The sequence below is a fragment of the Microtus pennsylvanicus genome, chromosome 1 (genome assembly GCF_037038515.1).
Source record: "Microtus pennsylvanicus isolate mMicPen1 chromosome 1, mMicPen1.hap1, whole genome shotgun sequence".
Classification (NCBI taxonomy): domain Eukaryota; kingdom Metazoa; phylum Chordata; class Mammalia; order Rodentia; family Cricetidae; genus Microtus; species Microtus pennsylvanicus.
The window spans coordinates 132,487,593-132,503,288 of NC_134579.1; the positions used below are offsets into that span (position 1 = coordinate 132,487,593).

Consider the following 15,696-nt stretch of genomic DNA (forward strand, 5'->3'; position numbering starts at 1 on the left):
TCTGGAAGAGCAGTCAGTGCTCTTAACCACTGACCCATCTCTCCATTTTCCAGAGTGTTAAGTGGGTTTTGTTTGATTATGAATAGTCTGGATTTATTGGCCGCATGATTGACCTTAGTCCCCAGTCACCACCATCCTCTCCTCAGACATCAGGCACCCTCCATTTCAAGTGGTTGATATTTCCGATGACTGGCCTCCATCTTGGGGCTCTCTAAGAGTTCCCTACAGTTGGTGACCTCATTACATAATGAGCTATCTCATCAGGCGGGAAATTATGGGAGTTTTTACAGCTATAGCTCAGGAACCCGGGGGCCAACTCCAGAGAAGTTCTTAATTATACTACAACCCATTACCAAGTATGTTAGTCAGCTCTCCATGATGGTAACAAAATATCAGAGACAATCCGCTGATAATGAGAAAAGGTTTCAGACCAGGGTTGCTTGTGGAACCATGGCTTCTGTGCCTATGGTGAGGCTGAGTAGCAGTGTGTGCTTGAACACATTGCTCACCAGGAAGCCTGGGTCCAGCAGAGCCTCATGGAGGTGAGTCCCTAGAGAACCTAGCTTTCTCCTACTAGGCACCACCTCTTAAAAGTCCCATAGCTTCCCAGTAGCGCCCTGTGCTGGAGGCTGAGCCCCTAACACCCGGCCTTCAGGGAACGATTGTCTAAATGGCTGCTCCGAAGTTGGGAACTGCAGCTTCCACTGACCCCAGATTCACCTCCATGGCTCCTGTGTTTCTTCCTTCTGTGAATCCCACCCGTAATTTATGCTTCAGGCTTCCCTCCTCGCCCTCCTCTTTCTACAATCAATTTTTATTTATTGTCTGACAGTTCCGTACATGTTTATTATATATTTTAATCTTATTCATCCCCCACCCCCCGCCACCCACAATGAACCTCTTCTTCCCGTCAAGTCCCTTCCCTGAATTCTTGTGTGTGTCAGTGTGTGTGTGTGTGTGTGTGTGTGTGTGTGAATGTGAGGGTTGTGTGTGTGAGTGTTGTGAGTGAGCGTGTGAGGGTAAGGGGTTGTGCATGTGTGAATGTGGGGACTGTGAGTATGCGTGAGTGTGTAAGTGTGGGGGAGTATGTGAATGGGGGGGTTGTGTGTGTGAGTGAGTAGGTGTGTAAGTATGTGTGCGTGAATATGTGTGAGTGTGTGTGTGTATGTGTGTGAGTGTGTGGGTGTGTGCAAGTATGTGTGTGTGGGGTCCCACTGAGTTGAATTAGAATTTTTTTGCGAAGAGAGCTATTTACTAGCATGCACACAGGCACACACAGTGGACAGATACGCCACTGTAGAAGCGACTCTTCCCCTCCTAGCAACCACTAACTGCCAGGAGCTTCTCAGGGAGAGGTGGACCCTGTGGGGCCCTCTCACGCCCCTGATGAAATATTGAAGGGCCCAACAGTCGCAGTGCATTCATGAGTGTGACAGCCATGTTGTGTAGAGAAGACAGTCTCACAGGGTTCCTCCCGTGCTCCAGCTCTTACACTTCCACCCCCTCCTCCATGTTCCTGGGTGCCGGGACCACAGACAAGTGCAGCCGTACCAGACTTATGCACAAAGTGGCCATAGCTTCAGAGCCGAAGGAACACATTACAAAGAGCCCAAATACCCTCTGACTATCCCAGTTTATGTTTGGGAGCCCCGTCCAGGACCCTCATGTCGCTCTAGCCTCCCAAGAGGCAGACATTTGTGAGCCTCGGTCGATAATCAAATGAACTCTCCAAGCCCAGGCTCCTATCAGCGTGAGAAGATGGTGGCTTGGACCCACAGAGTACAACACAGCGCTGCACCTCAAGTGGAATGGAGATGAGGGCGTGAGGGTGGCTACAGGCCAGGCTTGTGACTCCCAGGGGAATGTTCCTCCGTGTGGTTGATGGGAAGGCGTTTGGTGCTGAGCAGAGGGTATCAACAGCTGTCTGCTGTCATGCTTTAGCATTCTTAGGGCTGTCCCCAACCCCTCCTGCCCATTACAGCTCCCCAGGCAGGGAAGTCCCCAGCCCAGAAGAGAAAAGACATTCTCTTAAAGGCATGTGCTTTCTGGCAAGCCGCAGTGCCAGGCCTGGCTTTGGATCAGAAAATCCTAGCTGCCAAACTATTCCTGCCAGCAGCTTGGCTGTGAGGGTGTGGAAGAGAAAGGGACAGGGCAGCTACAGGTCCCCCTGTCCCCTGCCTAGAGCCTTCTCACCGTGGAGGCCTGACCTAGCTCACAGTAGAGAATTAAAGACATATCCAGAAGACAGGGCTTCGAACACCTCACTGTCAGAGCAACTGAACTGGAAGGGAGGCAGAGCAAAGGGACAAAGGAGCAAATGGCCCCCCGTGTGGATGGGCGAGGGAGGAGGCAGAGTGCAGACCACCAGCCAAGACATCCCACCACACTGCACACAGAGCACACACACACGTGCGCGCACACACACACACACACACACACACACACACACACCACAACACTTCATTCTCAGACCCATCCAGAAAATCACAGTCCCCTAACCACTGTCTGTAGTGGAGTGCAGAGTCTCTTACATGTGCTGCTAATTAGGGATGCTTATTTTCTGTGATACCCATTCATCCACGGGGCAGTGTCCTTGACTGCTTCCTGCTGAGAGAGGCCATAGGTGACCACCATCCAACAAAGCCAACAATTTGTGGTGACTGAGACAGACACCTAGAGGCGGGCTTGGAGCCCATCGCTAATTCTCTATAGCAAGCGCGTTTTGCATCGCCCCCGCTGCTGTGGATGCTAAGCCTAGAGACCGTCCAGATGGATGCCCCCTGTCCTTAGAGAACACCCCAGTGGAGACAGTGTCTGGAATCCACTGCGGTTGGACTGTACTCCAAACTCCACTACCAGGCTGAGCAACTTGTTTTCTTTGTCTGTGTTGGCCATGTTTTCTGAGCTGAGATGTAGATCATTGGAGGGCAAGGGGACTGGAGAGGACTTCATGGTCAGGTGTGGTTTGGGAAGTCAGCAGTGGAGTACCAACCAGGGGTCGGTCATGCCAGACCTGCTGCTGGATCTGTATAGTTCCCATTGCACCCCAACTCCTGAGCACCTTCACCTCACTTAGTCAACTATGAATATTGATGGGTAATGGGCAAGCCTGAGTCTAACCAGATGTGTTAATTACTTTTCTTTTGCTGTGGAAAAAAAACCCACCATGAGCAAGGCAACTTACAAAAAAAATTATTTGGGGTTCACTATTCCAGATGGTGAGAGTCCATGACCATCACGGAGGGGAGCATGACAGGCAGGCACGGCACTGGAGCAGTAACTGAGAACTCACATCTCATCCACAAGCAGGAGACAGAGAGAGCCCCCTGACAATGGTGTGAGCTTTTGACCCCTCAAAGCCCATTCCCTGTGACCCACCTCCTCCAACAAGGTCACACCTCCTAATCCTTCCTAAACAGTTCCACCAACTGCAGACCAAGCACTCAAATGTCTGAGCCTATGGGGGTCATTCTCTTTCAGACCACCACGCCAGGGTCACCATGGCTGTGTGTCAGGGTCATACAGCATCCCCACTCCCATCCAATCAGAATGGTCGCAGAGTGTGGAGTGGTGATACTTCAGTAGCTGTTCAGAAAGGCTCCTGGTTGGTTCCGCTAACAGTCTATGACGTATTCCTCACTGTTCTGCCCTCCTGTGGGATGATGGCCTCGCTTTCACTGAGAAAGGATCCTCTTAAGGCACTTAGGTGCTGTGCACAGCTGCCAGGTCACATGGGGTGATTGCCCACTGTGGTCATCTGACCCGGGACAGCTGGGAAGGGCCAGTCCAGACCTTTGTCCCATCTTTGCAGAAAGTAGCAACCTGGCTACTTCCCTCATGTCCTTACCCCAGACTTTGAAAATTGGGGGTCTGTGGTCATGTAGAATGTAGCCCGTGAAATAATGCGTGGGTCACAGCCAGGAATGGGGACACTGAGTTTTACATTTACAACTGTCCTCAGAAGTTGAGTGCCCTGGACTGGAAGGGGACATGGTTACAGCCGAAACAAAGGTGACACGGGTCGCCTCCCATGCTGTTAGCTCCTTATGTTAACTTTTCATCCTGTCGGTGACCAGAAAATGAGGAAGAAGCAACTGGAAGGAGGACAAGTTTATTTTGGCTCAGGGTTCAGGGGACGTAAATTCATCATGGTAAGGAAGGCATGAGAGCTAGAATGTCTGTGTCCACGGCAGTGGCACCTAGCACATCTTAGTAGAACAGGAAGAAGAGAAAATGAGACGGGAAGTGGAGCTAGTCATTGGTGGTACCCCCCTCACACACACTTCCAGCAACTACATCCCCCAAATCCCAAAGATTCCACAACCATCCAAAACAGCCTTATCTGCTAGAGAATGAGTGTTTAAATACAGGAGCATTTCAATGCCCTAATAGCGGTTTCAAAATCTTGTTTGCAAAAATGGCTGGAGAGATGGTTACTCAGAGGTTTAGAGGGTGGGTTGCTCTTGCAGAGGACCAGAGTTCAGTTGCCAGCATCCATGTCAAGTGGCTCAGAACAGCCTGTAACTCCAGCTCCAGGGGATCTGATGCCCCCTTCTGGCCTCTGTGGGCACCTGCATGCATATGTGCAACTCTACACCCAGACACATACATATACCCGTGATTTTAAAATACAAGACGATCTTTAAAAATAAAAAAAGCCACAAGACAGAGTTTCCAGAAAAGAATTGTTCTTGTGGCCCATATAGCTTGATGTACTCCTTTCTGAAGTGTGGCCATCTTCCCAGGGTTGATGTCCTAGACATCTCTTCCTTTGGGCTCTCCCTGGGCCCTCTCCAGAATGTCCTCTGCCCAGCTGAGTCTTGCCAAGTCTTCTCATTCTTCCTTTTGTCCCTTGTTACTCCCCCCCCCCCCATCTGATAGTCATTCGCCTGCCCTCTGGCTGTTACTTCAGCATTTTTCTTCAAGTCCGAACGAATGTGCTCCCATCTTCCCTCAACAAGTGGCTGCAGTTTTCATTACCATAAAACCAAAAAAAAAAATGTAGCCAAGAAAATAGATATGTGTCTTCCACCCTACACTTGGAACATCTTGACATTTAAATCCAATTACCCTTTTCCCCATTCTTGATGAGGAAGTGACATGAAGCTAGGCCTCCATGCTAGATAAATACACCACGACTCTGGCTGCTTCGAACTTCCTAGGGCTGATTTAGGGATTCCATGACGGCCCACGCACCGTGGGGGTGTAGGATTTTACACCGATCGGGTTAGGCGCCCCTGCCAGTGTTTGCCTGGAAATTTTTCACAGCGTTTGGTCTCTGCATTGATTAGGAAGATGGAAGAGATGCAGAGAGATAAGGATTCAGGAATCATCTGTCACTTAGGGCCCCCTTCCCAGGAATTTTGGCAAGATGCCACTAAACAGATGGCCCCAGGTTGGGCAGGATTAAGTACGTTCTCATATCGCTTCAAAGCCACGGTCCTCTTAGAGGCAATGAGGAATTGACTCTCAATGAAGCAGACCCAGCAAGGAGTCCTCGCGCTATTATTCTGCTATAGGTATTAGTTCTCCTCCGACATCTGCAGAGTTGATGCCTGAGTTCTTTAACAAGTGAGCAGATTGTTTCCTAGAGGAGGAGAGAGAGGATGGGGAGGTGGAGAAATCACGCTGACTCCTTAAGGCTCTGGGGTCCCATTTCCTTGGCCTTCTGGAAGGGCTTCCTAGTGACGACTGTGTCTACGGAAATCAGGCAGTATCCAGGGACAGCCTCTCCCTCCTTCAGAAACTCATTGACCGTGAGAAGCTGTGGGCTTGCCTTCACACATCACTTCCTTCTCATCTGCAGAGGGAGGTAGAGTGAGCAAGAAAAATGTACGTTCGTGGAGATATAGAGACTCATTTTAGCTTTTAGTTCAAACCACTCCACCTCTGCCTCTCCCCGCACTCAGTCATGACCGCTTCTGGCCCCGGATGACTCTCCCTGCTCCCAGGGAATGGAGTGTTTACCAGTAAGACACTTTACCATGACTCTGTAGTCCCTCCTGGACTCCACTCATCCCCTGGAAGTCACAGAAGCAAGAATCTTGTCCCTCCCTCCCTCCCTCTTTTCCTCCCATCATGGCTGAGTAGTTGTTTATCTTGCCTTTCAGACAATCCGATCAGCCCCAATACCCACTGTTTGCAGTTCCTTCACCCCTACTGCACCAGTTTTATCCTGTGTGCTTGGAGTTAGTGAATAACTAGACAACAATTCATTTGTTTACTTTGAGGGTCCAGTCACAGCGGAAGGCCTGAGTGGTGCTCAGGCTGGGAGTGCTTGGGTGTGTAACTATGTATCTGTTCTTGTGTTGCATGGGATTCAGATTTATTCATGCACCCAGGACATTCCCTCCAGTTCACACGTGCTCACTGACTTTTAAACATCACCTTGGTTCTTCTGACATCCCCTGACACGGAAATCAAGTCGCCTCTGTGATGTCTAGTCTCAGGGTGTCTCTCAAAAGAGATAACCAAAGGCTCTGGTGGGGTCTCGGCTGACAAACAAGGGCATCATGAAGAATCAGACAAGCCCCACTCTGTCTCCAGGAACCACACTGCAGGAGAGACCTGAGTCTGTAGGTTAACCCTTTGGCTGCCACTGGGTGCTGCAGCACATGCACGTGCTTGCACACATGTGTGCCCCCACACACAGAGTAATCAAATAAACATGTAAAATAAGTTATTTTAGAGTGGAGAGTTAGCTTAGCTGGCAAAATGCCTGCCACACAAGCATAGAACGTGAGTTTGGTCTCCAGATCTCACGCTGAAAAGCATTGATCATAATGGCATGGACTTGTAACCTCAACCTGGGGAAGGTGGAGACAGACAAGTTTCCCTGGCTCTTTGGCCAGCCAGCCTAACCTATTCAGTGAGCTTCAAGTCAATGAGACACACTGTCTTGAAAGAGAGAGGCGGGGGGGGGGGGGGTAGGGCGGGGGAGAAAGGAAGGCATCAAGTAGGACAGACTTCCTGACAAACTACATGCAAGGTTGACCTCTGACCTCCACATGAATTTGCACACACAAGGACACACATTAAATCATTTCAAAGTCAGTTTGCTGTGGTGGCTGTAATTTACCCTGGGATTAGATGGGAACATGAGCCTGGGCGGGGACCTTCCAGAAACCCTTAAGAGATTGAAGTAGAAAACCTCATGACAAGCAAATCTCACGCATCTCTGCCCTCACTGTGGGCCGTGAGATTCCCTAGCAGAAATTCCCAATCCCTATAGGTGAGAAGACTTCTTCAGACTCTAACTGGCAGGCTCCTGGTGTTATTTCTTAAATATGAAGCATCCATCCCAAACTCATGCGTTCAACACATGGTTCCTAACTAGTGGCATTATATTGAAAGATTCTAGAAACCTTAGAAAGTGGGGCCTTGATGGAAGAAGTCGGTTTCTGAGGTTGGGTCTTTGTCTAGTCTCTTCCTCAGTCTCCACTTGCACTGCCCACTGCCCACAGCCCACACTCCCTCCATTGCCAACTCTGCCTCAGCACCGGCTCAGAGGTGGAGAGCCGAGTCACCACGGGCTGAGTAGTCCGAAACCACGAGCTGAAATAAATCTCCCGTTTAAATTGTTTTTGTGGGTATTTCATCACAGCCGTACACAATTGACTGATAGACCTGGGACTAGAGCCCAGCAAGGAGTCTCTGTGTGTGTGTGTGTCTGTTGTTTGTTCTCTCTCTCTCTCTCTCTCTCTCTCTCTCTCTCTCTCTCTCTCACCATAAGTCTAGGGCCCCTGGAGTCTGTCCCTTGTCCATCCATCTGTCTTCCTCACTAGAGACTGAAGATCCCTAGAGACAAATTATTTTTACATCAGCCCCCAGAACTGGCACTGCACAGCATGACGTATGATATATCTTGGCTTCTGAACAGAAAGGACCACAAGGAACTGCCCCCACTGTCGAGGCAGTCGTAGGCCCATCAGTTACTAATGGTGAAAGGTAGGACAGACTTCGCATCTTCCACTTCCATAGGCTTGCTATGCCAGAGCTAAGGACCTGGGATCAGCCATACGTGAGTAGCTGTCTGTGGTCCTGAAAACAGCCTCCTCCTTCCAGTAGCTGAGCTGTGATGCAGGGATCTGCGGTGCCCGCCGAAGCCTGGGTTGGACTGCCTCGTTGTCGGTTACTTCTGACCTCTGCCAGAGTGTTCCCTTGTGCTGCCAATCATGATCCTCAGTCATTTCTGCTTCCAACCCCAGCTCCTGCACTAGGCGTGGTGATCATTCCACCTGTGTGTGTGGCGTGTCAGGCTTTATAGTAGACTGCAGCTGAGAATGTTCACTAAGGAGATGGTTAGAGACTGCAGATGTGGGTCAGTGTGCAGAAGGCTTGCCTCTTATGCACTATGCCCCGGGTTCGATCCCCAGTACCACATAAACTGGATGGTATATACCTGAAATCCAACAGTCAGTAGGTGGAGGAAGGAGGATTAAGAGTTCAAGGGCATTCTCAGCTGCATAGTAAGTCTGACACCAGTATGGGCTATAGAAGACCCCATATCAAAGGGGGAGGCTTACTAAAGCAGTAACCTTAGCAATTGAGCAGGCATGGTAGCCCATGCCTGTAGGCTACCAGCTGCAAACCTAAGAAAGGAGGATTAAGGGTTCAAGGCAAGTCTGACCTAACTGGACAGATCCTGCCTCAAAACACCAAAACCGGTAAAGTAACTCTAGGGCAAAATATAAAGGTTTTCTGGCTAGTCCCACCAAATAAATAAATAAATGTAAAAAAAAAAAAAGACAAAACACAAAGGGACATTTCTTTTTTTTTTTTTTTTTTTGGTTTTTCAAGACAGGGTTTCTCTGTAGCTTTGGTGCCCATTCCGGAACTAACTCTTGTAGACCAGGCTGGCTTCGAACTCCCAGAGATCCACCTGCCTCTGCCTCCCAAGTGCCGGGACTAAAGGCGTGCGCCACCACCGCCCGGCACAAAGGGACATTTCTAAGCTTTCATTAGACATGCCCTACTATGATTGTTTTCATCCACAGGCCAAGGGCATGGAGGCCCTGCCAGTTATCACAGACATCCATTGTCCACTTCCAGGGACAGAGGAGAAGTGACCACAGTGAGCCCAGCTTGAGCCACACAGGGACCACTTGTCACCTGCTCAGCCAAGGGCTCCCAGGGGCCAAATAACCAGGTATAAATCCCAATTTGGACCAAAAGTCTAGGGATGGTTGTGTGCTCCCTTTTCCCCAGTATCTAGGTATCCCAGCTGTGACAGTGGGTTCCCAGGGAGGAACTGGGGAGCATTGCTCTGCCTGTTTCCCGTGACACCATGGAGTGCTTCCTAACGGGGAACTGCCATCACTCTGACTGTTGAGTTCTGGATCTGCGATGTGGCTTGTGTCCTTTTACTGGGAGGCCTGCCCTCTGCCTCCCAGCATGCCTCCTTGATTTCTTTCTGGTGTGTATATTGGCAGTACCCTCCCTGCTGGTGCCCGTCTCTCTCATCCTTGGAGATGCTGTGTTCTATGACCGTCTGTAGGTGAGCCTCTGGGACTGACACTGGGATGAGTGTGCACATTGGTTATCATGGCCAGGCATCGCAATTTGGCTTTGATTGTTCCAAGATCCTGTCCTGCATCCATCAGGGAGTCCGAGTCACTGATGGCGTCTTCCACATTCAGCCTTGAAGCTCTATTAGATGTTAGCACTTCACTAAAAGGGGGGTGCTGCTGGGCGGTGGTGGCACACGCCTTTAATCCCAGGACTTGGGAGGCAGAGGCAGGTGGATCTCTGTGAGTTCGAGACCAGCCTGGTCTACAAGAGCTAGTTCCAGGACAGGCTCCAAAACCACAGAGAAACCCTGTCTCGAAAAACAAAAAAAAAAAACATAAAAGGGGGGTGCTGCCAGGTCTCCCACGAACACACCCAGCAGAGTCTTTCACCGATGTGGAAGGGTCATCTCTGGCAACCTGTGCTTCTCATCTGGCATCTGTACCAGCAGTTGCGTCATCGCTGCTGGCTTGCTCCCTCCCGGCTTTTTACAGCCACCCTAGCAGCATCTTTCCCAGGATCCATTCCACATGCTTGACGCCCGCCCGTCTCCCAGGGGAGCGCTCCTCTCTGAATGGTTTTCCCGTTCTTCCATCGCCAGCTTCACAGTCTGTCCTCTCACTGAGCACCCTCAGCAGTGAGTCCTACTCTCCTGGGTCCTGACGCTGTCTGTTTCCTGGACCTCTCTCTTCTCTCTCCTGGGATGTCACCCCTAACTTCCTTTAGCAAACCCAGCAATTCTCCGGCAAGGGTGCAGCCGCTGGTTCTGTGGGGGTGTGCGGGCCGATCTTAAGGAGGACATGTGTTCTTGACCAGCTTATACTGCAGGAGGCCGGGAGGCCCAGAGGACTCTGGGACGTCTGGGAACTTGTCCAAGTCTCAGTCCTGATGTCCCAGTTCGTTTTTTCAGGTCTCATTCAGGTGCCAGACCTAGAGTAAGTTTGGGGAAACATTCTAATTTTCTCTCTTTCTCCCCCCCCCCCGTCTCCATTTCCCTCTTTCCCTTTCTCTCTATCCTCTCTCCCTCCTTCCCTCCCTCCCCTCTGTGTCTACTTCTTTCTGTTTCTCTTTCTCTCCCTCTTCCTCTCCTAAGTATTAGGCCACGAGTGCTCTGCTGCTGAGTTTTATTACCAGCCCCTCACTGGGGGATTCTAGGCAGGGGCTCTACCACTGAACCCAGTGGAGAATTTCTTTATAGGCTACCAAAGAGGCAGTTGGTAGTCAACTCAATGTCCCCAAGTTACCACTGGACCCACACTCTGTAACTTCCAGATGCACTTTTGTACACACCAGAGTATTTCCTCCACTGGTGTGTGAGCTTCATTCACCAAAAGTACACATTTTAACAGCCACGTTGCTGTGTCTTACCCGCCCATTCTGGCTGGTTGCTGTTGTCCTCTGACCTTTCACCTTGGCATGTGCACTCTCAGACTGCTGAGGGAAGACCTCAAGGACATCAGAAACTGTGCCAGGCAGGCAGAGTAGGAAGAGTGACCTTGGAGCACATGCCTCTGTGGTAGAGAAGGCAGTAAGAATTGAAGGAGGCACAATTCGGGCTGTGATTTAGTCAGCCAAGCCCACAAGGAGCTCTGGAGCCCACATCGCTGTGTCCCAGCTGCTGGGAAAGAAGCAGGACCCACAAACTCCACTTGAATCAACTCTGGATGCAGGCAGCCCCAGGGAGGGAGGTGTGACCTTGGGCTAGGTTACTTTCTGTAGCTGAGAGCAGTCTCTGTAGGGAGACTCAGCTTTGAGTGTCCTGGCTGGGCTGTCAGTCTTGTCTGGGCTCAGCCTCTCCCCCGACCCCGCAAGCTCACCATGTCCCCTCGCCCCATCCCCAGCTCCCGGCTCCAATGCCGGCCCCAATTCAGACTTCCCAGGCAGAGAACAAAAACTGCCTGGCGATTACTTTTCAGGAAAGCAAATTCCCAGTGTTTCCATATTGCCTGGCTTATTCAAAGATGGTTGAAAGTGAACGGTAGCTGACATTATTGGAAACACTTCCCCTTTCCGATTCATGAAAGCCTTCCAAGGGCTGCCATTTGGTTCTGAGATACAAGCAAGATTTCTGCAAAACCAAAATAGCATTAAAAAAAAAATAAGACAACCTGGCACTTTAACACTCTAAAATATGTTCATACCATTTTCTGTCGATTTAATTAAGATATAATGTGTAAACAAGAAAACACATGCACTGTAAGCGAGCTCTGACAAAGAGGGACCATCATCTTAGTGGAGACACACGGTATGGCCCTCACTCCAGAATATTCCCCCATGTCTCTGGTCACTCAGAACCCCCACCTCTACCCCCAGGGCAGCCGCCGATCTGATCCTGCCACCTGAAATTACTTTGGCCTCTTGTGGAATTTCATGTCAGTAAGATCTTTGACCGTGTTCTCTTTTGTGCTGGGCTCCTTTAATGTTTGGCCAGAGAGAGCTTCCATCTGGCCTACATCTTGGCCTTTTACTCTCACAGGTAAGGAGTCGTCGTACGGATGTGCCCTTGGTCCTGTATCCACACACCCGTGGGTGTTCCTCTGTCAGCTTATCCGCACCGCGTACAGGGACCCAGACAGTGTTGGACCAGTGAGGCTCAGGCAGGAAGTGTAAGTGGGTGCCATGAACCAGGACGACGAGCTTCACACTACCCCAGCGTCGCATAGCTCCCAAGAAACTCCAAGAAAACAATCCCACCGGATGACCGGTGCGTTGCGCGGTTTCTTCTTCCGTTAAATGCTTCGAGCTGTTTCTTTGGCTGCATCCACCGAGCTACATTCATTCCCCCTTTTTAATTTGGGGTCCTGGTCGCCGAGAGACAGGCCCACACGGCAATCTGTTTGGGCACATGCATGTCAGACGGACTATATATCATGACATCAGACATTCTGAGAAAATTGCTTTTCCACCCTGAATGCCAAGTCATAAATAATTTCAGGCTAGGAAGAGTTCTGGTAAGCATGTGTTTGACTCCAAGGAATGGTCTGTAAATACTGCAAGCCATCGAATAAAAATGAGGGGGCGGGCAGATTTGTGGGGGGCCCTTCCAATCTGGACCTGGCTATAACTTATTCTAGCAGGCACTTCGGAAGCTTCACCCAGATCGACTTTAGCAGGGGTGTGCGCCCCTCCCCCACCACTAGGAGTATGGCTAGAGGAGGGGTACCCAGCTGTATCCTTAATCCCAGACTTGACCTCCTTGGACAGCAGCCTCTTCTTTTGAAAGGTGACACTTCCCCCTGGAAATGGCCTGACACTATTCATACCCCTTCTGTGGGGTGGGAGTGGAGAAATGAAGGCTGCTTTTGTAGTGTTTGCCAATTTCTGTGGTGTGAATATTTCTCCTGAATCCAATTCTAAGTTTCCATGTTTAAAAAAAAATTCTTTTTTACCTGCTCAGAAGTGAAAAAAAAAAAAAGCTCAGAAAGAAAGCAAGAAATGGGGCCTGGTGGTGTGCTTGCCTGGCATGTACAAAACCCTGGGTTCACCCCACAAACCTGGCATGTTGGCATACCCTGTAATCCCAGCCCTCAGGAGGTGGAGACTGGAGGGTCAGAAGTTCAAGGTCATCCTCAGCCACACAGCAAGTTTGAAGGCAGCCAGGCTATGTCTTGAGGAAAATGAAAGGGAGGTGGTGCTGGCAGGTCCAGGAGGACACAGGAGGGACTTCACAAACATTAGTAGATTTTGGCATCTTCTTCTGGGTGGTGAATCCCTGGGTGTTGGTGCCATTGTGGTTATTTCATTATTTGCAGTGCTGAGCCTGCAAGGCTTCATGCATGCTAGACAGGGACTCGATCCCTGGCTGCATCCTCACCCGGCTCTTATTCTTCATAGTGTCAGTATTATATGTTACATGTTTTTTCTTGCATAAATGAAATATTTCTTGTTGAAAAACCTTCTGAGGGAGTCTTGGGAGCTTTGAAGCTGCTTTCACAGCACGCTTGGGTCGGATTTTGCTGCAGGCTGTGGAAGCATCCCTTTTCCTCTTGCATGCCGTTGCCTCGCAACAGACTCTGCTGCAGAAAACGGAAAGGAAGTGGAAAAGCCCTTTAACCTGTCCATGAATTCCAGGACCTGAGTTCTGCAAGGGACAAAGCCCTCTGTAAAGACGGGGACAATGAGAGAGCCAGTTCAGGAAGTGGTATGGTTGGGGACTGAGATGCTCAAAGGTGGGCCTTAGGTCTGAGAGGGCCCTGAGAAAGCAGGGACTCTCTCCAACCAGGGACATTCTGGAACTTGAAAGAGTTGGGGAGGGTAGGAGGATGGGGGCCCCAGGGGTCACTGAGTATGGGGGAGAGCCACTAGGAATGGGAGGGTGTGTTCTTGGGCACGGCCTACCTCTTGCCCTAATAGGTTTATAGCTGAGTTCAGTTTCTCTGGGGCTCAAACTTCCCTTTCGCAGCAACACTGCTCACTGAGATGGACTGTAAGTTTTTCTGCTCATCCCTCATCGGGTCAAGTTCTTTCCCAGGACCACGAGGCCCAGACCCAAGGAGGATCCACACAAGTGAGCCCTTCCCAGTGTCCCAGGCACTGCCCACCCTCAGGCTGCAGTCCAGGCTCATCCCGAGGGCTACCAAAACAGACACCTATATCCCACAGCCAGCAGCAGCCAAGCCCCTGGGGCCACCTTATCATCCTCGCCAGTGGGTCAGCTTCAGTCTCTCTCTAAACGGGCCCAAATTTGGCAGAAGTCAAAATGTCCCATAATTGTGTTCACCGAAACCTCAGGGGTCTCCCAGGAGACGCCATGAATCAAGACTCAGGAGAGACACCGGAGGGAATTGGCTAGAGCATCAGGATGTCAGATGCCCCTTAGACAGAGCCCCCCTCCTCCAGACTGGCACCTGCGTTCTCCGCCAGCCAGGCGGGGAGTGTCTGAGGATTTCATTAGGAGCTCAGATTACTATCAAGTTCAAGGGGATGCGATGAAGTTATGAGCTCTCCCTTAATAAGGAATCCCATTTCCTCTCGCCGTTGGTCTTTGTATAACAGACGCGTTACTGAAAATGGAAGAAGGACAAAACAGTAAGTCATTACCTCGGCCAGCAAGCCTCCCCCAGCAGATGTTAGGGACAGCGATGGGGCAGGGTGCCCAAGGCCCTCCCTCCCCACCCACCACACCCTCCCCAGAGCCAGCTGCTGTAGCCGGGCCCATCTGCTCCCACTCCGATGCAGCTCTGCCCCTCTCTGCTGAGGAAGCATGGAGCCTCCCTCCTGCTGTGTAATAACTGATGACCATTTTTCTCCAATTAAACTGAAATTGAAGGATCCTCAGACTTCGACGCCCAAGTAAAATAATTAGTGCTCAAAATGTTAATTGTGCTCAGATGTGCATATGCCTGCGGAAGCAATCTACAAGCCAGCAGGCAGGTAGGTGTCCCCCTATACCCTGCACCCACCCAAGCAAACCGGCCTCCCCCAGGGATCCCAGAGTGGGCTGCCCAGGGCAGGACCCTGAACTCATTCTGACAGCGTGACTTTGGGGTAATGTTGAGAGACCTACAGTGGCCCTCTCTTGTCCCTAAACTCCCGTTCAACCCTCTTGGTGGCCACTCTTCCCAGGACACTGAGAGATACTGGTGGCTAAATGGCTAAACCCAAAACACCAATCAGGTGTGGTCCTCAGCTCTGCAACCCACCAGGCCAGCAATGTGGATAATAGTAAGACATCCAGCACCCTCCAAACGGGGACTGTAAAAGCAAATCATTAACAAATCTAGCGAACACCATGCTTTCTCCTACCCCATGTCTCTCTGTCTCAGAGCTTGGCACACATGCGGTCCCAAAACAGTAATTACAGAATTGTTGTTGCCCTCCACTATGACTGAGGATGGTGAGTGGAAGCAGGAGCATCCTTCTTTACTGTGGGCAGTGAAGGGTTCCCGCCTAGCTAGTTTGTGCCTGCTCACCCTGTCTCCTACTTGGGTGGGATACACTACAGGCAACGTGAGTCCCAGGCTAACCCCAGTCCCTGCAACCGGCCCACTGCTGGCTGTGTGGAAAGGAATCCGCTTCCACTGGGAATCTGCATGTGTGTTGTGTTGCCCACGCGTGAGCCCCAGCTTCCAGCTCCACAGAGATCACAGGTCTAAGAGGTTTAGCGTTCTTTCTGCTGTGCGTCCCAAGGAAATCCACTTGGGGATTCTGTGTTCCCTGATCGGCCACATAATAAGATTCCTTCATCTC

At 50.6% G+C, this 15,696-nt stretch overlaps 1 protein-coding gene across 6 annotated transcripts in view; it reads left to right on the forward strand.

The window, feature by feature from the left end:
- Window positions 1-15,696, forward strand: part of Chst8 (carbohydrate sulfotransferase 8) — a 135,956-nt gene that overhangs the window by 101,174 nt on the left and 19,086 nt on the right. The window contains exon 1 of one of the 6 annotated variants that reach the window (XM_075984542.1): window positions 9,105-9,148. The exons of 4 other annotated variants lie outside the window; for them this stretch is intronic. Coding sequence is in view for 1 of the 2 variants with exons in the window: in XM_075984536.1 (XP_075840651.1) it covers window positions 12,127-12,211 (85 nt within the window). In the remaining variant the exon portion in view is untranslated. Of the gene's footprint in view, window positions 1-9,104; window positions 9,149-12,117; window positions 12,212-15,696 lie in introns of those variants that run through there. One more of the 6 variants, XM_075984536.1, reaches the window with a different exon arrangement.